Source organism: Dysidea avara, chromosome 2 (genome assembly GCF_963678975.1).
Source record: "Dysidea avara chromosome 2, odDysAvar1.4, whole genome shotgun sequence".
Lineage (NCBI taxonomy): Eukaryota > Metazoa > Porifera > Demospongiae > Dictyoceratida > Dysideidae > Dysidea > Dysidea avara.
Genome location: NC_089273.1, coordinates 43,055,948 through 43,080,632, shown reverse-complemented (window position 1 = coordinate 43,080,632; position 24,685 = coordinate 43,055,948). Strand labels below are relative to the sequence as shown.

The 24,685-nt window shown below is 37.3% G+C and overlaps 1 protein-coding gene and 3 long non-coding RNA genes across 11 annotated transcripts; 2 read left to right on the top strand and 2 right to left on the bottom strand.

The window, feature by feature from the left end:
* Positions 1 to 1,052: 1,052 nt before the first annotated feature.
* LOC136247399 (uncharacterized) lies at positions 1,053 to 4,317 on the top strand. 5 transcript variants are annotated; one of them, XR_010697485.1, is made up of 10 exons: positions 1,057 to 1,281; positions 1,879 to 2,025; positions 2,254 to 2,532; positions 2,587 to 2,643; positions 2,695 to 2,751; positions 3,387 to 3,460; positions 3,517 to 3,739; positions 3,803 to 3,881; positions 3,935 to 4,041; positions 4,109 to 4,306. It is a non-coding gene; the product is annotated as an uncharacterized lncRNA (long non-coding RNA). The 5 variants fall into 5 exon arrangements; XR_010697486.1 differs by having other exon boundaries at positions 1,094 to 1,140; positions 1,197 to 1,281; positions 1,879 to 2,532; positions 4,109 to 4,312; XR_010697488.1 differs by having other exon boundaries at positions 1,053 to 1,281; positions 1,879 to 2,532; positions 3,935 to 4,045; positions 4,109 to 4,317.
* LOC136247400 (uncharacterized) lies at positions 4,081 to 7,311 on the bottom strand. Of its 4 annotated transcripts, XR_010697492.1 has the most exons (8): positions 6,239 to 6,333; positions 5,515 to 5,787; positions 5,359 to 5,451; positions 5,203 to 5,305; positions 5,040 to 5,144; positions 4,907 to 4,995; positions 4,360 to 4,418; positions 4,081 to 4,300 (listed from the first exon to the last, which is right to left on the bottom strand). It is a non-coding gene; the product is annotated as an uncharacterized lncRNA (long non-coding RNA). The 4 variants fall into 4 exon arrangements; XR_010697491.1 differs by having other exon boundaries at positions 4,083 to 4,418; positions 5,203 to 5,302; XR_010697490.1 differs by lacking the exon at positions 6,239 to 6,333 and adding an exon at positions 7,285 to 7,311 and having other exon boundaries at positions 4,084 to 4,418.
* An 11,014-nt stretch (positions 7,312 to 18,325) lies between these two features.
* On the top strand, positions 18,326 to 20,823 carry LOC136247398 (tyrosinase-like). Its single transcript, XM_066039078.1, has 5 exons — positions 18,326 to 18,425; positions 18,679 to 18,932; positions 19,052 to 19,352; positions 19,540 to 20,174; positions 20,236 to 20,823. Exons 2-5 carry the CDS (start codon positions 18,684 to 18,686, stop codon positions 20,551 to 20,553), a joined length of 1,503 nt encoding a protein of 500 aa, XP_065895150.1. The 5' UTR covers positions 18,326 to 18,425; positions 18,679 to 18,683; the 3' UTR covers positions 20,554 to 20,823.
* A 1,899-nt stretch (positions 20,824 to 22,722) lies between these two features.
* On the bottom strand, positions 22,723 to 23,831 carry LOC136245449 (uncharacterized). The gene is made up of 4 exons (XR_010695865.1): positions 23,707 to 23,831; positions 23,149 to 23,663; positions 23,011 to 23,098; positions 22,723 to 22,954 (listed from the first exon to the last, which is right to left on the bottom strand). It is a non-coding gene; the product is annotated as an uncharacterized lncRNA (long non-coding RNA).
* Positions 23,832 to 24,685: the final 854 nt, after the last annotated feature.

The window sequence follows — 24,685 nt, the reverse complement described above, 5'->3', positions numbered from 1 at the left end:
TATTATGTACATTTTTCTAAATGAAAAATTCATTGAAGGATGGATTGCCGATTGAGTATTATAATGGCCTCACATGAATAGAATGACGTACCCCTGTAAAAGTATCAAACGGTTTTATTGAAGTAGGGATTCAGGAGAAATTTTCGTGTGGCACCTAAAATTCCGCCTTTCAAAATCATCATAGAGACATTTTACGCAACGAAAAGCTCCTTTACAGAATAGTACTAGTCCACATAATACATAAAACAGCATCAAATGTAACAAAACACCAACAGGTGGTCCGATATAAAATTATAAAAATTGCCAAAACTCAGGTCCTTTAGCCTCACTTCCTGCCTCACATCCTGAAAACAGTTGCACGGCTAGAGGCCAAACAAAGAAATGCACTGCCACCATCTTATAAGGTACAATAACAAACTCACCAGTGGGATGTGCCTTTTGAGGTTAGGAGGACTGTAGGTCCTCTGTGCCTTTCTTTTATTGTAAAAAAGCACTTTGCCCAAACACTGCTCATAATAATTATTATAATCAATTTAATTTTTTGTTATGTACTGAGTCAAATGAAATAGTATTTTTCTGTATCCAGTAATGCTGCCAATAAGATTATCTCCATGTATGTACTGTAAGATACTGTAGTTGTTGAAGGCATTATTCAAGCATGTGGAAAAATCTGAAAATAAGCTATTGTGATAATCACTTCAAGAGTTCATTATCAGTCACACATAAATGAACTCATTTTATGACAAGTGGAAAGGAAACAATCATATGATATCGTTATTAATTGCAAACTGAGCCATTATGTGATACGTTGTTTACACCAGCATTGAAATCGGGTCACTACTACTGACCCACTGACCCGGATGTGACCCGGATTGACCCGGTTTAATTTACTGCTGACCCGGATGACCCACTGACCCTGGCCAATTTTTTTTTTGGGCCCACTTCTGACTTAGAAAATTTTTCCCGTTTGGTGAACTTACCGTTTTTGTTTGTTTTACATAAAGTCACATTACTCAGGGGGTTGGTGAATCTCGGGGACAAAACCCTCGAATCAACGCAGCTGGGTCCCTCAGGTTTCTTCTTCTCAAGTGATGTAGCGAAGTCAAGGAGCGAATTATACAGGCAGCTAGTCTTACTACAGTAGGTGAAGATTTCCTTTGCCAACTCACAACACTGACACGAGATGACTGAAACAGATTCGCCATGGGCTGAACTTGCTGGAAGTGGAGGAAATGAAGGCTATAAGAACATGAAATAGTGAACACTGAATATATCTATATGGTATGATAGTGTAAACTGCAATTGTTAGTTAGTTGGATTTCCTGAGACTACATGAGTAGCTATCTTCATTTGATATGTCAGTCATTCAGTGTCCAGTTCAGGTGACCCCACCAAAAGCACAGCTAAGTTTGCATCATTTACTCAGGTGAATTGGCAGGGAAGCACTCATTTTTTTTGTGGGTCCACTTCTGAGTTAGAAAATTTTTACATTTTGTGAATTTACCGTATTTGTTTGTTTTACGGGAGTCACATTGTTCAGGCATATATTATATATTCCCCACCTAGGGAATATATAATCTATGGCTTGCCATTTTCTAATCCTTTTAGTGTACTAGTTTCAGTAGTAGGTGTTCTAGAAGCAGTTCCATTGGGAGCTATAAAATATACCATTATTCAATACTATAGTGCTGCTGTAGTGAAGCTTTATGTTTACTAAAGGAGATTGGTCATGCATCATAACCCCGGGCATGTCTATGCTTGTATTACTGTATGTTAGAAGTGGTGCTGGTAATCACGTATTTGAATAATTGTTATGTGGTTGGCATATTTGATGACACAATGTGTGTTAATATTGCTCATTGTTTCAAATTGTCACAGGGATGCACTGATATAGAGCAGATGGCTCAGGAGACACTGGAGCTGAAGGCAAAGACCTGCTTCAAGGCAGTCATCTGATGACACAGCTGAAAGACGAGCTAAGGAACGAGACGGGTATCACCAAATAGCCGAGCTTAACCTTGCAGTGTAAGGGGGTGGGGTTAGACTGATGATAGTCATGTGAGATAGAGATAGTGTTTAGTGGTTTTCTACAATGTTGCAAGACAACTTGCTAATCTCAAAAACATTGTTGCTCCCAGAGCATCCTGCTACCTGTATCCCTAATGTGTAAATAGTTATTAGGGGGAGAGTAGTAAAGCTGTTACTAGTTGGTGAGGCTTGTAGCGGTGTGAAGTTGTCTTTGTTGTTGTACAGGGGAATGTGTCACTGAAGGAACAACTAGAAGTAGCAAGTTAGTGAGTGAAGAAGCCAGTGAGTATAATCTGTTAACTTGGCTGGCCTCACTACGGTGTAGTGTATGGCAAACGGACATTGAGTTTGGGTCAAAATTTGTGGACTTTTTAAGTGGGTGCTTACGTTATGCAAGTCACACTTTGTTTACCACAAGGCCACACTGTACGTGAGGAGGGAGAGGTGCACAAACAACGTACAGCAGTAAAAGTGGTCATCACACAAGGGGACACAGATAAGAAGGTGTGTACTCTGTTGTCATGTGACATCACATGAGCTTATATGACATCATCACAGGAACTAGAAGATAGGATCAATCTGCTACAATAACTGGAAGAAGCTCAAAAGAAAATGGTAATTAGCATTGATGTCTTTAAACTTCGAGCTATTCTGATTGGTTGTTAGGAAGAGAGAGCTAGTCAGGTACAACAGATGATGACTTGAATTAGACAGCAAAGAGAGGTGCGTGATCTTATCATTTCTGTGTGATACAGTGGAACTCTCTTCCTTTGTGCTGGCGTAAACTATAAAGTATAATTATTCTCTTGTATAGAGGGGTTCTGCTGTAGTGTTTTGGGTGTTGTGTGGCTGTAATATAATGAGTGAACCCACTATGACAAATACGGTCATGTCACTAGGCCAAGAGTTGTAAGACCACTTCAATATAGTGACCTTGTCAAGTATATAGGTCCCAAACACAACTGAGATGTACTTCATGACCTCATTTATAAGACTACCTCAATATACAGTAGTGACCGTGTCAAGTATATAGGTCCCAATTGGTGTTTAACTTGGTCCGTTGTTGGGACACGAAACTCATGTACTGTATTAATGACCACTTCTATGATATCCTTATTGTGGCAGCAGTTGGTTTGTTAGTAGTGCTATTTGGGAAGGCTATGATGAAAGAATTTTTTTGTGGGTGTTTTCAACTATTATACTATAAGCTAACAAAGCCATTGTCTAGCAAACCGTTTTGTGCAGCATATCGATACTGTTGCCACTGCTGTGACAAATCGCATAGTACAAAATAAAGGTGATATGTGGGAACCAGTTACTTGTGTATTATCTTGTGAGGTTGTGTGATCTTGTCACAGGTGTTGACTGTGGTATTTCATAATGAGATGAATTGTACGGCACCATCACCATGATGACAACTTCAGAGACACTGGTATGATAAGTTGTGTGATTTTTTTTACACAATCATTTGTGCCACTCCATTGTTAGGCAAGGTTAACATTACTGTGGACACCTCAACTAGTCCAACACGAAATGTAGCTACCCTGATTTATGTGACATGTTGCCATAGTGATAGCTGTTGCAACACAAGGTTTGCATGACAACAGCATACTACTGTCTCACATTTCCGCCATCATAATGGGCCTACCAAATAAACATAATTGAAGCTTTACTACAGAGCCCAGTGGGAGTGGTAGTACAGACCATAAAAGTGGGTGTGGTGATGTGTTGTTACCATCTTGGTGTGTGTTGTGAGGGCCATGTACTTCTCCAGCCTCAGCAAGGGGATAATGGAAGCATTTATTGACTATAACAAAGTGTCCACCCACATGATCAAAGCTGCTGCAGGACAGGTGAGCACCAACCACATTCACACAACTATTATTGTTGCCATGGTTATACAAAGGAGCATCGTCACACAAACTACAATTGTGATGTTACCGTAACCTTAAAGAGTTCTACTTCATCAGTGAAGAAAACTAATGATGCCATGGCAACCGGTGGCATGTACAAGTGAGTACATGCTACAGTATGTAACCAGTCATGTCCATTTATCTGTCTGTCTTTCCGTTTATCACAGGACAAACCTATACTGAGTCTACTGACATTCAAGAAACACCTCAGATCATTATTTAACACAATATTTAAATTTGAGTCAGTGTACAACACATATTATATTGTAAGAAATGTCATCCTTGTAAGTATAACAAAACATTCAACACAAACACATGGTTTACTTGTGCATGTCATCATTTGGATTAAATAATCCATCCTGTACAAGATACATAAAGGTTCACTATCCATCATCATCCTTATAAACATATCAGTCACCTTAAGTTCATTAATCCACCAGTCTGTAACAGAATTTCATAGCTGGGAACTTCAATTCTCTGTTGGAAACAAATGATAGTAAATAGAAAATTTTGGCTTAGATAGCAAGGAGGGTGCACCATTAATCATTATTATCAAGCTGATTAAAAAACCAATCTGATATGGTAGTATATATATATAGGCCCTTTCTCTAACAATTTGTTCTTTGGATTCATTATAAAGTGACAGTGTAGTAGTTTAAACAATTGTTGACATCACATAAACGGGAATGCCACTTTGAGTAAACTGCAAATTTTGAATGGGGAAATTTGCATGGAGAACTGCCAATCTGTGAAATTAAATTTTGTGAACACCTTCCTCCCCCCTGTAAAACCCTGCTCTAATGGTATGCACACATTAGCAGTGACAACTACATAGGTGTCATGAGAACAGGTACAGCTATGTCATACTAGATATGCACATGTAAAAGCCACATACATGTTGTATGTTATCACAATTAATGAACATTGTCAAATGACCGCCACAGAGTTGCATTACAAGACCATACCCCACAGTCAGACGATGTACTTTTTGCAAATAAGCAAAAATACACAACAGCAATCTTTTTGTACTGGAACCAGTACTTTCTAATGATGCCTATAGAGGTATTGATGATGGTGTATTAATACAAATACTCATACTATCCACTTGAGGATCTTATCTGGTGAGTGTTCTCATAGATAGTATATGTATATAACTAAGACTTGTGAAGTGTGTTTCTTGAATGTCAGTAGTCAAGATTAGTCCTGTGATGACAGACAGATACATGGACATGACTGGTTACATACTGTAGCATCTGCTCACCTGTACATGCCACCAGTTGCCACGGCATCATTAGTTTTCTTCATGATGAAGTAGAACTCTTTAAGACGGTAACATCACAATTGTAGTTTGTGTGATGATGCTTCTTTGTGTAACCATGGCAACAATAATAGTTGAGTGAATGTGGTTGGTGCTCACCTGTCCTGCAGCAGCTTTGATCATGTGGGTGGACACTTTGTTATAGTCAATAAATGCTTCCCTTATCCCCTTGGCAACACAGCCATTCTGAGGCTGGAGAAGTACATGGCCCTCACAACACACACCAAGATGGCAACAACATATCACCACACCCACCTTTATGGTCCGTGCTACCACTCCCACTGGGCTCTGTAGTAAGGCTTCAATTATGCTTATTGTAGAAACCACTAAACACTATCTCTATCTCACATGACTATCATCAGTCTAACCCCACCCCCTTACACTGCAAGGTTAAGCTCGGCTATTTGGTGATATCCATCTCGTTCCTTAGCTCGTCTTTCAGCTGTGTCATCAGATGCCTGCCTTGAAGCAGGTCTTTGCCTTCAGCTCCAGTGTCTCCTGAGTCATCTGCTCTATATCAGTGCATCCCTGTGACAATTTGAAACAATGAGCAATATTAACACACATTGTGTCATCAAATATGCCAACCACATAACAATTATTCAAATACGTGATTACCAGCACCACTTCTAACATACAGTAATACAAGCATAGACATGCCCGGGGTTATGATGCATGACCAATCTCCTTTAGTAAACATAAAGCTTCACTACAGCAGCACTATAGTATTGAATAATGGTATATTTTATAGCTCCCAATGGAACTGCTTCTAGAACACCTACTACTGAAACTAGTACACTAAAAGGATTAGAAAATGGCAAGCCATAGATTATATATTCCCTAGGTGGGGAATATATAATATATGCCTGAACAATGTGACTTCCGTAAAACAAACAAAAACGGTAAATTCACAAAATGTAAAAATTTCTAACTCAGAAGTGGACCCACAAAAAAAATGAGTGCTTCCCTGCCAATTCACCTGAGTAAATGATGCAAACTTAGCTGTGCTTTTGGTGGGGTCACCTGAACTGGACACTGAATGACTGACATACTGGCATATCAAATGAAGACAGCAGGGGCGGATCTAGGATTTATAAAAGGGGGGGGCTAACTCAAGGTACTAAACTCTTGGGTAGAGGTGTGCAAAGCACACTTCCCAGCATGCTTTGCATGCTGGAACTAGGGGGGTCTGGGGCACCCCCCCCCCCCCCAGGAAATTTTTGAAAAAAATAGATGCTAAAATACTGCAATTTGGAGACATTTCCACATAAAATTCATAATATTTTCTGCCTGTAGATATTTTATATACTGCCTTTAGATTATAGGTATGGCTCTCTAAAGCATTTTGCTAATGGAAAAGTTTGGGTAGGTACAGACAACCAAGTACATGATGCACCCCTCTCACAATTGCACAACACTGAATAGATGCATGTTAGAATAAGATGCTGAAAGTGGAAAATTTTGAAATTTGAACAATACAAGATTGAATCTGAGAGCAGTTTCACTTGAATAGAAATTGTGTACCTGAATTAAATATTGCCATACATATTAACTACACAAGTAGATGAATGAAGCCCTTTAAACAGACCAATGCACTTCATTGTACGTATAGGTGCAGGCAGATTTGGAAAAATTCCATAACAGAACCAACAAAAATTGATAATAAATAAATAAACTACATGTTTCCAGTGAATGTTCTATTAGAGTAGTTAGCTGACTGCTCTATTAGAGTATCTCGATCTTGTACACCTCCAATGCTGATCCGGGTCCTTGTTGCATAAGCTTTAGCATAAATCCACTGATAATACCTTGGAAAGATGTTTATCAGGTAGTTTTATGAGTATTTGTATTATTAGTGATCATGTAATTATGCTGAGACAAAATTTCATTATAATACTCAGCATATTGATCAAGTAAAGCCTAAATATGAAGGGGGGGGGGGCTTCAGCCCCCTAAGCCACCCCCCCCCCCCCCCTGGATCCGCCCCTGGATAGCTACTCATGTATCTCAGGAAATCCAACTAACCAACAATTGCAGTTTACACTATCATACCATATAGATATGGCAGTGTTCACTATTTCATGTTCTTATAGCCTTCATTTCCTCCACTTCCAGCAAGTTCAGCCCATGGCGAATCTGTTTCAGTCATCTCGTGTCAGTGTTGTGAGTTGGCAAAGGAAATCTTCACCTACTGTAGTAAGACTAGCTGCCTGTATAATTCGCTCCTTGACTTCGCTACATCACTTGAGAAGAACCCTGAGGGACCCAGCTGGGTTGATTCGAGGGTTTTGTCCCCGAGATTCACCAACCCCCTGAGGAATGTGACTTTACGTAAAACAAACAAAAACGGTAAGTTCACCAAATGGGAAAAATTTTCTAAGTCAGAAGTGGGCCCAAAAAAAAAATTGGCCTGACCCGGATGTGACCCGGATATACCCGGTTTAATTAAAGCCGAGGCGTGCGATAAGGGCTATGTTTCGGCTAGTCTGGAGCGAGCGAGACTATGTTTTGAGCGTTCGATTTGTGTTGAGTAAATCCAGACTTTGGAATTGCAACTTCAGCCTAGCTGTAGGTTGAAGACCAAAATAAAAAAGTAAATAAATAAAGGTCATCACCTACTGACGATAACTACCCCTCACCATAGATACCCTCAGTTTCGTGCTACATACTGCATTACTAATAAATGGGCGTGGCTGAGCGTATGTTTGTAACGCGATAAATGGGCGTGGCTCACGAAAGAGCTACGCGATAGCGTTTATAAGTTTCAACGTCGTCAAACGAATAATTTCGTTTCTCACGTGATCCAAACCGGATAATCTGTAAACCGGGTCGAACCCGGATGACCCGAAGAAAATGCGACCCGGTTGACCCGGATGACCCGACCCGGTTTCAACGTTGGTTTACACAACACTCCACAATATTTCAGTTTCTTAAAATATTTCAATTCAGTATCTAACACAGAATCAAGCGACCCAAGAAACCAAGGCGGCGCGCAACACCGTGGATATATTGACAGGAAGAAAGAAAACTCGATTTTCGCACCTCAGTAGCTCTGTACAGCCTTTATGAAACAAGACGATTTTTGCTGTGGCCGGGACACGCCCGAAACCTTCAGTACCCGTGACCCATTTCAACAAACTCAGATATATCAAATAGAGAGGATACAGCGTAATATGGCACGATTTGTGATGAATGACTACTCCCGATGCAGTAATGTTACAAGTATGTTAAACCATTTATCCTGGCCCACACTAGCAAACAGGCGAGCTTGCCTAAAACTATTATGCACCTATCAATGTAATGCCCGACTACCACTAATACGGGCTGGGGGTGGGGAAGGTCGGGGATGGTGGGGGAATTGATCGCTAAATTTCCCCGACATATATAGTGGGGATTTGTCTTCACTAAAGAAATTCACTCAGACAGCAAGGTGTGTACTTTCAGTTTATAGGAAGGGGTGTCTCGGGTGCAAGTGTCTCGGGTGCTAGCTATTACTTTCATACTAGAATCCACTCAAACTAACTCATCACTAGACTAACGCCACACGGTCGCACAAATCCCCTCCTAGCTCCAGTATTCCCGGGGTTTGTAGGTCGAGGCTTGGTCGGGGTTTGCATCGCTAGTACTTCTCCAGTAGGTGGCGAATTGTAATTTTCATTGATGCAAATCCCCACCTTCTCCCACCTCAGCCCGTATTAGTGGTAGTTGGGGATTACATTGATAGGTGCATTATTGTTTTACAAAATTGAGAAGACTCTTGTCGAAACCACCATAAGCTTGACACCATTGGATTCAGTCACACGAGGTCACTCCTGTCGCTATACCATCCCTTCCATCAGAACTGAAACCTTTGCACACTCCTACCTACCTACCTTCAACTACCAAGATGTGGAATAATCTCCCTGAGTCACTGGTGATGATTAACAATTTAGATGAATTTAAAGATAAACTAGAACACTATTTGTTATAGCACTCATTTGTATGATTATCTGTGTTCATAGTGTATACTCTGCATGAGGTTTACACAGTAATAATAATAATAACCCCACATACCACACATATGATTTGAGCAAAATTGCTTCAAGCGTTCCCGAGATACGTAGCTAGCTATGTAACTTCAAAGCTATTTAGCTGCGTGAGACTTTTGTTTACACAGATCAGGATATAGTCCAATATAGCACAGTAAATTCAGAGTGGCTTAGGCCTGAGCCTATGATGCATTTGAATCTTGATTCTTTTACAATATGTTGACCTGTCCATTGGATTCAGAACACCATCTTCAGTCAGCCAGGTTACGTAAGCAGAACAAAGTACAGTATCAGCAACTGTTAGCAGAATTAGATCGTTTGAATGTTTCTATCTATTACGAAACTATTGAAATCAGCGTTCTAGGCCACTACCAGCCTTCTTGTGTAAAAGACTTATGGAACCTGTTACATTTTGTTCACCAGGATATATTAGTGTCAAAAGCAGCTCTAAGGAAAGTTTTAGATTCTGCTTCGCAGAAGTATATTACAGCATTTCAAAGAATATTTATGGCTAGGGATTGTCGTGAGTGGTTTCCTGCTTCCCCAGACTGACTCTTTAGTTAGTTATCTGTACATGCATGTATACTTACTTTATGTTTTGTGCTCCCTTGCCATGCCCACCCAGGTGTTTTTAACCAACCCTGTCTGGTGGTCGCATGTGACCGAGGATTCCTTAATGTTAATGTAAATGTTTGTGCCTCATTATAATAATGATGGTTTTCTCCTCCTTATTTACTACTAACAAGAGTTTCACTAAAAGTAGCTACCTCAAGAACCAATCTTGAGGTATAGCCATTTCCATTTTGTGGTCTACTCTTTGATTAAAAATTTCCTTACAATCCAACTCAGTGGCGGATCCAGATGGGTTTCTGGGGTTTCGACAGAAACCCCCTTTTAAATTTAGCTTAGTGGCATTCTCAATACATAAACAATGCTGTATTGACAATTTGTCATAGCAAACAACTATATACCAGTGGCATGCATACATGCATGCACGCAGTTGCACTTAACTAACACCATTTATACCTATTAAACCCTCAATAACACTTCACTTTTCGTCTCCCACTGCATTAAAAATGATTGAGATACTCTAATAGAGTAGTCAAGTAACTACTCTAATAGAGCAATCAAAGCTACAGCTTGTAGTCACCATATTTGCCCTATAGTTAGCTATAGTATTTAGTAACTATTTACAGTTTAAAGCATTGAATTTCTAACTAAAAATAGCCTGAAATCTGATCTCAGAGTTTCTAAAATCTCAAAATTTTCCAAATAATTGTCACCAGATGCCTTATTTAGCTATACCAATTTTCAGAAACATGCTTTTAAAAATCCTAGATCCGCCACTGCAACTAGTTTTAATTTTCTTTTTTACAGTCTGTGAAAGCTATCCCACTAAGGACCTGTGAAAATGCTTAAATCCCCAAAGGGAATTAGAAGCATGTAGCTAACTAAAAGATGAAGAAAAAATTCTCAGACTCAGTGGTGACTTGAATACCGGCAGCAACATGTAGTCTAGGCATGCGCCAAAGCAGCCACAACAACTATAAATATAATTGCCTTATACAAGGCTTGTATGTATGTAACAAATTATGTAGTTCTTATATTATTAATTTTGTCCCTTCAGCTTGCTAGTTACTTCTAGATCTCAATCATTTCTCTAAAATTGCTTCCAAATTCAATCTTGGCAAACTTACATTCCAGAAATCCCTACTGTAACAGTTTTCCTATTTATGAACACTTCTTCACACAAAAACTCTCTTTACTTTGACTTTTTGGATAATCATGACAATACACAGCTCAAAAGTACTTACTTCAAGCACTATATTTGTAGTCCCTGCAATCAGGTTAGGCTAGCTAGTTAAAAGCATCTTATAAAATTACACATTATTAACTATCTTCTACATGATAGCAAACTGTCACTATATACAGGGCCGCCCACAGGGGGGAGGGGGGGGGCAACTCGGGCATTTTTCCCTGGGACTCAGCCTGAAAGGGGCCCCAGGAGGCCCTCATGAAGGGTTCCTTGAATACATGTTTAAAAGATCGATATACTGTCAGACCTAAATAATCTAATAGAACAGTCATAGTATTCTTCAGAGGAGCAGTGTAGCAAGCTCATAAATATGGATATATGGTTGGTGAAGGGTAGCTATTGTCATTGTCAGCATGTAATGACTTTTTTCTTTGGTCTTCAACTTACAGCTTGGATGCTCTGGGGCCCCACTTTAACTCTTTGCCCTGGGCCCCTTGATTTCTCTGGGTGGCCCTGACTATATATCTAAATTGTCCTACCAAGTAATATCCTGAAATTTCTTTTTTTCCCCGTGTCATCCATGATTATGCCTAAATCATAACTTTTGGAAAGACAATTGTGATTTTAAGCGAATAACTGCTGTGTATATTTGTCATATTATAATTATAATAACACTTGTGCAACAAGGGGTTTATAGTCTTTTCTGGTAGCATGTACTTGGCAGCCCATCATTTGATTTGTGTGCAGTTGACATTTCATTACAGTATATACCCCCAGCCTATAGTGAGTGTAATTTGAAGGTGATAGGTTAAACACAAGAGGAGGTTCTGAAACTTGAAAGTTTGAAAAGGCTATACGACCCCTTTTTGCAGATCAGTCACATTTACAAACAATTTTGCACCAGCTAGAATATCAGTGGCATGGTCATGATTTACAATCATAAATTAAATTAAAACTTTTGACTAAAACCTTTTGACAACTTGCTCGATATTTACTTAGCGATGCTCTACTGACGCTACTAACAATTATGTAAGAGAACATCACAAATTCATGTTTGTTCTTGGTTTTATTGGAAAAGAAATTGTTTTTTAAAATAAAGTTTTGTTGATCGGTTGATATTTTTAATCACAAAGCAATGTGGTATAAATGAAGGTTAGCCTGCAGACTGTCCCTTAAGGATATGCCATTATGTATGCACATAATTTTGGGCACAATAGGTAGCTATGTATCATTGTGGTAATCAATCTAATTATACTTATGCTGGCATTTGGAAGTGGTTATAAATCCCTAATGGTATATAGCAAGTTCTGCAGATCTCAGCACATTTGTCAATACTACATATTCACTGCAGGAGAACTGATTCTACTTCCACTTGCAGTCTTTCACGACTCTTTGATCAATCTCATCATGACTTGTTCAATAACTAGCCAAACCAAAATCTACTACTTGGATGGACAATATGAAATCCTTGTTGAACAAAGCAATGATGATTAAATGGTAACTGTAACATTGATATGTTGTGTAAATAAAGAAATTTTGGTATAGATAATGTGACTAGAAGCAGAAAATGAAACTGTGCAGATGTCAATTCTAATCTCATTGAGAAAAAAAGTTTAATGTTTCAATGTATTCTCTCTACTGCAATGAAAACCTTGTTATACTTATGTAGGTGATTTTTCAGCAAGTAATATTATATAGTTATGTAAACAATTATCTACGTAGCTTTATCAGCTCTTGTGAGTCAGCAATTACAGAGACCAGTAGACTTTTGTTCTCTACTCCTTCATATAAACTTCTATCTCAGTACTACTGCATATCTTCAAAAATAGGTCATTGAATACTGCCCAGTTTTTATCTTTAAAGATTTTAAGACTAGAACCTAAAAGCTACTGAATGATCACAAGGATTCTAGAATGCTTTTAAAAGGAGCCTAAACCTAGAAGTATATAGATTATAAGGAAGCGAAAAATCAAAAACTGCACTTCTTATTAAAGACAAAAATATTTAATTTATGTGAAGATTTCTTAAAAGTGCCATAAATACATAACAAAGTTAATATTGTGTTAAGTTAAGTTAACACACACACACACACACACACACACACACACACACACACACACACACACACACACACACACACACACACACACACACACACACACACACACACACACACACACACACACACACACACAAACGTACACACACGCACACAAACACACACTCACACAAACGCACACACACACACACACACACATACACACACACACACAAACGCACACACACACATACACACACTATGATCTATGATAGAGACTTGTGTAGTAAGATGAATGGGATAGATCATGCTGTAATGGTTTAATTGTTTTGGTTAACAATGCATGGAACTTTGTGGTATCACATCCTGTGTACTTTATATTACTTAAGTTTTTATGCATAGTTGTTGTATGATGTGTTTAAATTGCAAAAAAAAACATTGTTAGTTTAGAGTAGTTAGCTAAAGCACAAAGTCGCTTGCATTTCTGTAGCTACCTCTGCAGTGAAGAGTCCACATGAGAGAGCCTTCCCAGCTTGTTACGGGGTTCTGTATATCATTGTACATTCAATAGAATAACGTGATGTATATATGACATGTTATGATGAGCTACGTAGGTATTGATTCCTATATATGATTCACTGCTAGCTATACAGCTATGAGAGCCTTTTGGAAACCACAAATGGCTACTGAAAAAATTGCATCAAGTGATTTGGAGTATTTCCATGATAGGCAAATTAAAAGGAAATGAGATCTAATTGCCACTGGTCTAGTTTCCTAAAGCTAAAGAAATGGATACTCATATTAACATATAGTTTATTCAACTATCCTGGCTACCATAATTAATTGTGTAAATAATTGTTGTGACATCATGACTTTGCAATAAGTGAGTAAGGATAATATGATATCATTAATTTTTATTGCTCCCTTTCCACATGTTCATTTGTGTGGGATATAAACAACTCTTGAGGCAATTAGCACACTAGATTTTTATCTTCAAGGGTTTAAATGGTTAGAGTCTAAAGATCACAAAGAGTCTAGGAGGCTTTACAATGAGTATACATAGCTATATAGGAGTCTAAAGATTAAAAAATGTAATAATCATCAAAACTGATGAAATTATATCTAACTTCCTTAAAGAATTCGCTAGTGACATAAATGATTGGATAAAATCAATATTGAATAAGGACTTCACTTGTTCTGTGGTAGAAAAAGATGTGTCCTAAACAATCAAACATGCATCATATCCTAATAGCAGAATATAAAATATTTCTAGCTGAATATTGTACTAATTCAGCATCAAAGGCATAATTTTACTGTACAGTCAGGGCTACAGTATATCATGGATGGTATAAGGTAATCTAAAGGCTGCAGCACAAATTGCTGTCAGATATTCAGTGCTGGTCACTGTAAAGCTCTGATAATCATGATTAATTATCCTGCCAAGTAGCATTCGTACAGCTTCCTTTTTATCATTGTTTTATCATAGCTGACATTTGTCAAAATAAACTTACAGGTACATATATCCTCGGCCATAGAAACTAGGAGAAGATTATATTATAGTTATATTATTTGTGACTGAAACTGCCAAAACAGGGAATCTGGGCACAAACTACACCCAACCATGAAATAAATGAAGCCGTTACTCAACATTAACTTTATTCAGGTGTTTGTGGTACTTGTAACAGGAAGTCAGATAAATTTTAGTAAAAAAGGACAGGTTTTTCAGTTTTTTAAAACGATTTTCTATTCTTTGTAATCTTTAGATTCCTAAGCTTAGACACTGCTTGTCAAGCCTCTTATTTACTGCATCCTTGTGATCATTAGACTTTAGACTTTAATCTTTTAAACCATTGAAAAAGAAATTTGAGCAGCATCCAATGACCTACGTAATTCAGTGTTTGTAACTTAATAACAGTTATGTCAACTAAATTAGTACAATAAACCTATAATAATTAATCTTCTGTGTTGCTATTAAGATATGATGCATGTTTAATTGTATAAGATACTTCCTTTCCTACAAGTGTAGCCATTACTCAATATAGACATGTATGGTACTTGCTAAGAATTGTTTAAAGATATTTTTGTCAATTAGTAAAAGAGAAGCACAGCTTTTTCAGTTTTTATGGTTGTTCTATTGTACAGTGCAAGGTGATTATCTTGTTTACAAGTCTAGTTCTGGGTTGCCATTAAGGCCTACAATGTTAACAGTGCAGTTGTGTACAATAGAACAACCATAAAAACTGAAAAAGCTGTGCTTCTCAAAGATTTTAAGACTGGAATCTAAAAGCTACTAAATGATCACAAGGATTCTAGAATGTTTTAAAAGGAGCGTAAACCTAGTAGTATAAAGATTATAAGGAATAGAACAATAAAAAACTGAAAAACGTGTATTCTTATTAAAGACAAAAATATTTAATTTGTGTGAAGATTTCTTAAAAGTGCCATAAATGCATAAGCAAAGTTAATATTGTGTAAAGGCTTCACTTATTTCATGGTAGAAAAGGATGTATCCTAAACAATCAAACATGCATCATATCCTAATAGATCAATTACTACTAGGTGTGTTGTACTAATTTAGTTGACATAACTGTTATTTTACAAGTACCACAAATACCTGAATAAAGTTAATATGAGGAAATTAAGGGCTTCACCTGTTCTATGGTAGGACAGGATGTATCCTAAGCATGCATCATATCCTAGTAGTGATACAGAATGTCAATTATTACTAGTTTTAATTCAGTATCAAAGACATTTTTAGTCAGGGCCATGTAATGTATGGGTATACATGTACATCCTGCTCTATACTGCTGCAGTAGTGTGACTGTTGTAGTAAGCATGCAGGAAGTATGTAACACACAATCTTAACCATTTTATTGTAACTAGGTGGGATCTGTATAAAAATCTTATAACGTTTCCAAATTTCCATGTTTCAAGATTGATTATTCATAGCTACCTGTTCATAATGATTACTTTAGCTTATCACTATAAATTTACACTAAACAATAGTGGCATATTAGGGATATAATGTCAAGAAGCTTCTTGACATTATATCCCTAATATGCCACTATTGTTTAGTGTAAATTTATAGTGATAAGCTAAAGTAATCATTATGAACAGGTAGCTATGAATAATCAATCTTGAAACATGGAAATTTGGAAACGTTATAAGATTTTTATACAGATCCCACCTAGTTACAATAAAATGGTTAAGATTGTGTGTTACATACTTCCTGCATGCTTACTATAACAGTCACACTACTGCAGCAGTATAGAGCAGGATGTACATGTATACCCATACATTACATGGCCCTGACTAAAAATGTCTTTGATACTGAATTAAAACTAGTAATAATTGACATTCTGTATTACTACTAGGAAATGATGCATGCTTAGGATACATCCTGTCCTACCATAGAACAGGTGAAGCCCTTAATTTCCTCATATTAACTTTATTCAGGTATTTGTGGTACTTGTAAAATAACAGTTATGTCAACTAAATTAGTACAACACACCTAGTAGTAATTGATCTATTAGGATATGATGCATGTTTGATTGTTTAGGATACATCCTTTTCTACCATGAAATAAGTGAAGCCTTTACACAATATTAACTTTGCTTATGCATTTATGGCACTTTTAAGAAATCTTCACACAAATTAAATATTTTTGTCTTTAATAAGAATACACGTTTTTCAGTTTTTTATTGTTCTATTCCTTATAATCTTTATACTACTAGGTTTACGCTCCTTTTAAAACATTCTAGAATCCTTGTGATCATTTAGTAGCTTTTAGATTCCAGTCTTAAAATCTTTGAAGATGAAAACTGGGCAGTATTCAATGATATATTTTTGAAAATATGCAGTATTACTGAGATAGAAGTTTATATGAAGGAGTAGAGAACAAAAGTCTACTGGTCTCCGTAATTTCTGACTCACAAGAGCTGATAAAACTGCGTAGATAATTGTTTGCATAACCATATATTATTGCTTGCTGAAAAATCACCTACGTAAGTATAGCAATGTTTTGATTGCAGTACAGAGAACACATTGAAACATTTAAACTTTTTTCTCAATAAAATTAGCCAGCAGGAGATTAGAACTTGCATCTGCATGGTTTCATTTGCAGTCAAATTAACTATGCCAAAAGTTCTTTATTTACACAACATATCTTACAACAATCTGACATTGTTAATAATCAATAATGTGCCATTTTTACACAATTTCCTTATTCCCATGAGCGTCTGATTAGAGAGGCTTCACTGTATCATACTGAATACGAGTCAGTATTCATATTTGTTTAGGAAAGAATGGCAATTAGATGTGAAACTATATCATACCTTTAAAATTGCATGCTATGGTCTCTTAAATCTCTTAATTGATGCAATTATAATAGCTGTCAACAACTCTCTTATATTGAGAAGCAAGTGTGTAGTTACCAGTGTGCCATACGTAGCTAGCTAACTATATATACAAGTCACAGCAATAATGACTACCCTTCACCAAATGTATTTACTATAAAGTATATAAAGAACCTTTAGTCACAGCTTCATAGTTAAGCTACACTGCCTCATGAACACTGTGACTGCTCCATTATAGAGTATCTCGATCTTGTATGCAATTTTTCTTGAGAGGGATGATGGAATGGGAAGTGGGAAAGGGGGCACATGCCCGTTTTACCTTTCCCTCCCTCCTTCCAGGATCCGCCACTGAAAAGCACAGCACATGCAGAAATAGCAAGGAGACTAATAAACAAATAAAGCACACACAAACAAACTAGATGATCCAATATACAATTACATTCCAAAAAGATTCAACTGATTATTCACAAGTCAAACTATGGATTGCCATGTATGTGCTTTTGGAAAAGCATTTACTTTTTCATGTCCGGTAATGGCAAAGGTATGAACGGTTTGCTGAGATGTTTTCAATTTAGTGGCCACACCAGTGCATGGTAGCTAAAGTACACTATGATTCAGCTAAGACGAAATCTTTAGCCACGCTGTTAAGTGTATATATAGGACCAGGTAGTACTTGTACTGCAAAGCCTTAAAATCTTTAGAAAGTTTAAATTGAAGTTTAGATCACGTTGTCATACAACCCACGCACACGAATTACTCCAGATTTGCGACGGAAGTTTTCAAAATAAATTGGATGAGGTAGCTAGGTAGCAGGATATCCTGTAGCCCACGCATAAAATGCAAACACTAAGTATATAAAGCGTGGAACATTAGACAAAATCATGAGTACAAACTGCAGCATAACTGAAAACTTCTGGATTCATTAGCTATCGTGGGAATATCAATTGAAGGCTTAACTATTTCTCTCGTCAACTGAAGCTAGCTACTAGGTGAGTGCTACATATGTATATGGGTGAGTCTCATTAGGCATATATTATAGAGGCCATCTCTACTAATTACAGCCTCACAAATTATGCGCTAATGTGAAAAGCTAGCTATACAATGCATGTGAAATGACATCAATTATCAACCACATACACTGTAAAGTTTTAATAAATAAATAAATAACTAAATAACATTTAGTCTATCTCTTACATATTGAGTGTTACAGTAGCTATTTCAACTTATTTTTGTACACTGTAGTTAAAATGCAAAGTGGTCAAGTTTCTTTCATGGCCATTGCCTTGCTATGTCTGTTGGGGCAGGAGGCTTATGGTCAAATACCAAGAGCATGCAGTGATGTTACAAGTCTAGAAAACTTGGAGTGTTGTCCAACTACAAGTGATGGTGTGTGTGGACAGGATGCTGGTAGGGGACAGTGCACTGATTTGAACTTGCCTGGATATGACATAAATAGTGCTGATGTGCGTCGCAATTGGCCTCACTACTTCACCAAGGTTAGTACTGATACTTAAAAAGATCCTATGCATGACTCTACTATAATGGACTGTTATTATAATAATTGTACAATTGCTAGTTGTACTGACATGTATATTATTGTGGTTTCTCTTCACAGGTCTGTAAGTGCAATGGAAATTATGCGGGATATGACTGTAGTCGGTGTAAGTTTGGTCACTATGGACCTGATTGCTCTGAGTCACAAGTTCTTCCCCGACGACCACTTGCTACATACACTGATAGTGACTGGGCTGAATTCATTGATACTATTGTTCAGTCACGTTCATTTGACTCAGGGTACGTGGCTGTATTAGAAGAGGCAGTTCCAGGAACCACAAATCTCCGCATGAGTAATGTATCACTTTATAATTTGTTTGTGTGGCTTCACCACTTTGCTTCAAAAGATTCTGCTACACCAGGTATTGTAAATAAGTATGTAGTAAGCATCCATTGTATCTGCATGCAGTGATACTTGCGTATGTGTATTATGATGTAATTTGATGGCTCAAAACTTGAATTATGGTCACATACATTTCTGCACTTGTTAATTGACTTTTTAATACTAATACATAAATGTACAGACATTAATGTCATATTACATTTTAGATGTATCGATTCGTTTGGATTATGCTCATGCCGGACCTGCATTCACAACTTGGCACAAATACTTTCACTTGTTGTTTGAGTGGGAAATACAACACATGTTAAAGAGCATGGGACACTTGGACTATCACACTTTCAGGCTACCTTACTGGGACTGGCGAATTGAAATTCAAAGATCTACTGGAATACTGTCAGATGATCTCTTTACTGAAAAGAGGCTTGGGGCAACAAGGAATGTCAGTGGTTTTCCTCGTGTATTTGGAGATATTGTTGGTGATGGATGGAACACAATATGTTGGCAAAAATTCTTTCAGATTTGTGATCCAAATGTTAACACTGGTCCCCTTCAACGTTGCCCATTCACAGGAACTAACCCTTGCAGTAGCAACAATCCTGACTGGCCTACAAGTCGGCAAGTAAATCGTGCCATGACTTTTGGAAGATATGAAAGACCACCTTATAATTTTCTATCACGAAGAAACTATCGAAGTTTTGTTGATGCTAATGTTAACTTTAATATACGTAGATGCCGTAAAGACAGAATGTGTTTTTGTTCCCCCACTTTTGACCCTGAATGTTCCCTCACAAAGTCAAATGGCTCTCGATTGATTGCACTTAAACAACAAATGCATGGCACGGTAAGTACTGCATGATTTTTGTCATTGCCGGTGTATTAATAATTTCACTTTTCTTGTTTAGGTTCATACCATTACTGGGGCAGGTGATCTCGCCACAAATCTTCCTCTTGATAAGAGAGGACAAATGGATGATGTGGTATCATCACCAAATGATCCTCTTTTCATGCCTCACCATGTCATGGTAGATTGTATGTTTGATGAATGGCTGGAGCGACACCCTGATGCAGAGTATCCTAATGATATACCAGTGACTGTTCCCACCATAGGACATCAGCCTGATGACTTTATGGTTCCATTTTTCCCACTCAGTACCAACGTTGACATGTTCACACGGTCTCGTAATTTTGGATACTATTGTGACCTACCAAACATCATATAACTATGTGACTAATAATTAAAGACATTTTTATCCAACTAAGCACTGTTGATAACAGGAGTTTTATGGCAGCATTGATTGTAACTTATTTTTACGTACTTACTATGAACAGTAGCAACATTTTGTTTTAATACATAATTCCAGACTCACCAATGAAATTACAGTATAGATGCAATTCTACAATTCATTGTATAAGTACATGGCAAATGTTACTATTAAATTAAATTTTGTTATTATGTTTATATATTTTTTTGCGCCACAAAATTTGTTGACCACTCCATGAACCACACTTTCAAGAAATGAATGCTTCGAGGAAACACATGCAACATTTAAAACTGGTGTAAACAATTAAAAACATGGGAATAGAGATCACTGAAAAACAAGAGTCAAACAAGCCAGCATGTTAAACACTTAGAGATCTCTATTTGGACTCAATGGATATGGTAGAAACTATAACTGGTGATGCTTGATACTACACAGTACTAAACATGTATATATTAAGTTATTCATCATGTACAGTATAGCTGCTCAGTAGTCAGTTAATATTATCAGAGTTAGCAAGCACCTGTGTATCGTTTCCTTACTATTACACAATTTTGACATATCCAACTATATAGGCAGTGTATAGCATGCAGTGGTCAGCAATATGATTTATCATAATACACATGCACACTTGTGCAGCTAGATCAATCATGGAAAAGTGAACCTACAAGAAGCAAATTTGCTTGAGAATAGGAGTAATATGCATTTAAAAATAGGTCATGGAGGAGAAGAAAGACATACTAGGAAGGAAAGTTATGTACTTTGTACACCCTAAAAGTACTCATACTTTGTTCTAGTCCTGTGGAAATAAAATAATAAGAAGATGAAAGAAATGGCATATTTCAGATGTTTTAAAAAATACATATGTTAGTTCCTTTTGACTTCACACTTTCCAGCAGACCTATTCTTCTTACAAGTTAACTTTTGAAGCTTCTTTTGTGATTGGGGAAGCTCCTCAAGGTGGCATTTAGGTCTGTGTTTGGTAAAAAACATAGATAATCTTTATTATGAACCACTACAGTGGTACATTATTACTATATATATTTTTAAGTAAATCCATGTAAGGTACTGCATCTGTATCAAAGGACACACACCCAAGAGTACAACATAATCTTTACATCTTCCACTATTTGAATTACCACCATCCTGAGTAACCAAATTAATAAAAACAATCCTATATAGCTAGTATATAGTACAGCAAGTATTATAATACAAAACAGCATTTGATACTACATATGTTTAGATATTAGTATCCACCATATGTATTATGCACAGGCGTTTTTATACAATAACAAAATTAATGTACCTTTATTTTCTACCATCGCTACAATTTTTTTTATGCCATAACTAAATTATAGTTATATTCTCACCCACAGAGAATATAGGAGAGGAATAATATAAATTATTGTGTATGGCATTGTATAGTACACAATACAGTATGATCTCTTTGTGAGGTGCAGATTTATAGTATCTTTTGTATACTAGGTCATATGTACACGTGATGTGCTACACTGTATATAGGTCATGTGTGTACGTGATGTAACCTATATGGTAAATATTATCATAAAACTGTAGCATCCATGTTCGTTTCCTGTACCCTGTCACATTACCACACACATGCCCTCCAGCTAGATTATTTGTTCAAAGCTATTATTCAAAAAATTATTATATATTTTAAAAGAAACTGAAAATGTGAGTGGGCTTGCGAAAACAGGGCATGTGGGAACAAGCTACACCCTGTCACACAACAGGGCATATCTCAGTGCAAGAATACATTATTTGCACTCAACAACTTTTAGTATACACTGGGTGAAAAGTTCCATGTCAACTTGTAGGTAATGAGTATAAAATGCGCATGGAATTTGTCATTTCAGCCACATTTCATACTTACTAGAAAATTAGTAGATTTCAGTAAAGTTTCATTCAGAGGATAGAGAAAGATTTACTGCATCTAGAATGGTGCTGGAAATGAGGCAGTGAAGAAATGTACATTTTAACACTGTGAAATGCATACCGGATGTAAAAAATCCTGTAGCTGAAATCAATATTTTCTATATTGTGCATCTGTTTTATGCTGCGCTAGTAATATAGCTAGCAATGTCTTGTTCCTGTGTTGTATTTACTACCCACAATACATATTTCATTAATAAGTAATAAAGCACATCATTTGTACAGCAACTATAATTTTCAGTTCACAAATTGAAGTTCTTGACACCTTCAGGATTCTTTTTTTTCTGAGGGATGTAATGTTACATCACTAAAATTAATGTAGATTTGCTATTTTACTTCTGGCCGTTGAGTGCAGCTTTCTTCTCATAATCTGTTTCATCACTAGTTATAATATAGTTCTCATAGATAGCATCTGAAAAATTTTGTTACAATAAAATATTGCTATGGCAATATTTTTCTGTGGAAAACCTTGAATTAATGTATACTATTCCTGGTACAGTGTCATTCATAGCTTTCACAAGATCCAGCCATGATCACAAGTTTCTCCACTGCCAAACTTCAATAGACCACAAAATACTCATTTCCAAGAACTATAGCAGAACTTACTATGTGATTTCATCTACAGTACTACCACAAAACATCATCAGTAGTCCAAGTTTTGAAAGCATCAGTAACTACTTTTGTCACTTCCTTTGACAACTTTACGTAGCTAGGTGATGTTGATGGCGGATCCCACTGCCAAGCAATGATAGACAACAAATTAATAGCGAATCATGAATTATCCACATCTTCTTACCTCACAGTTGCTACAAATGCAGCTCTTCCTATGCCATTCTGCAAAGTTCCCCATATCAGGGTAGCTTGCACTTGCAGTCATCTATAAAGTAGACGTAACCAATTCACTGTCAGGTAGATGTATTAGAGGTGATGAGTGCTTGTGGAATGCACCTAGGTTGACTCTCAATCCGGGAGTGTTATCCTCTACTCCTTTTGCCAGCAAGCAACACTATGATGTGATTTTGTAGCTGCCAAATGCGTGTAGCAGTGTAGCTAGCTACTGTAGCAAAGGTACAATTGTGGCGTCGCTAGAAACTGGCGGAAAAGGATGGAAGAGGCGATATCTACGAAAGATCATAAATGCTGTGACAGCCTTTATAGCTATACCTGCAGGTAAGTCTGCCATGGAGCACAAGCACAATTCTAGTTCTGGATGACAACAAGCTGCATCATAGCTAGAGCCTCGTTATTGACTGCGAATAATCGGAGGAAACATACAGCGAAGGTGATTGTGTGCAATCTGTGCATGCATGCATGCTGTTGGTATATATATACGAGCATGAAAGGAGCAGTGACCTCATCCATGCGCAGCCATATAGCTTAGTAGTGCGGTGGATGCACCAGTGGCGGATCCAGGGGGGGGGGGAGAGCACAGGGGACACGTGCCCTCCTCCCTCAACCTTTCATCCCAATAAAAAATGCATATAAGATCGAGATACTCTAATAGAGCAGTAAATCACCAATCACTCTAATGAAGCAGTCACAGTGTTCATGAGGAAGTGAAGCTTAACTATGAAGTTATGATGAGGATCTGAATAAGGACCTTTATAGTATATTCACTTGGTAAAGGACAGCCATTATTGTTGTTGACCTTTCTTTTTTTGGTGTTCAACTATTCAGCAAAGTGCACCCCCCCTTTCCAAACTCTGGATCCGCCCCTGTGTACTGTGGCTAATTAGATTGTCCACACTGATTAGTAAAAATATTCATGTACTTGAATGCATTCCTGTAAACTTCTTAGTCAGCCTTAGGCTACACTAACAAAGCAAAGCCCAACACACACACACACACACACACACAAACACACACACACACACACATACACACACACACACACACACACACACACACACACACACACACACACACACACACACACACACACTGGCTACTACACAACATCAAAATTTTCCATGCATCAAAGCACTGATTGTGCCTACCAAAGGTAATGGATTTGATAGTGATAGACTGTCAGCAGCTACAGAATTTTTTTGTGATTTATAATATATGTATAGGCCATGCTTGCATGCATGCATCGGCACACAGACTAACAGCTGTTGCTTTTATATATTTATTTTATTTATTA

What these genes read in the sequence shown, in the direction of transcription:
- LOC136247398 (XM_066039078.1), top strand. Translation starts at nt 18,684, where the DNA reads ATGCAAAGTGGTCAAGTTTCTTTCATGGCCATTGCCTTGCTATGTCTG. An exon ending in GGCCTCACTACTTCACCAAG is followed by an intron (nt 18,933 to 19,051) that starts GTTAGTACTGAT and finishes TTCTCTTCACAG; the next exon opens with GTCTGTAAGTGCAATGGAAA. An exon ending in AACAACAAATGCATGGCACG is followed by an intron (nt 20,175 to 20,235) that starts GTAAGTACTGCA and finishes TTTCTTGTTTAG; the next exon opens with GTTCATACCATTACTGGGGC.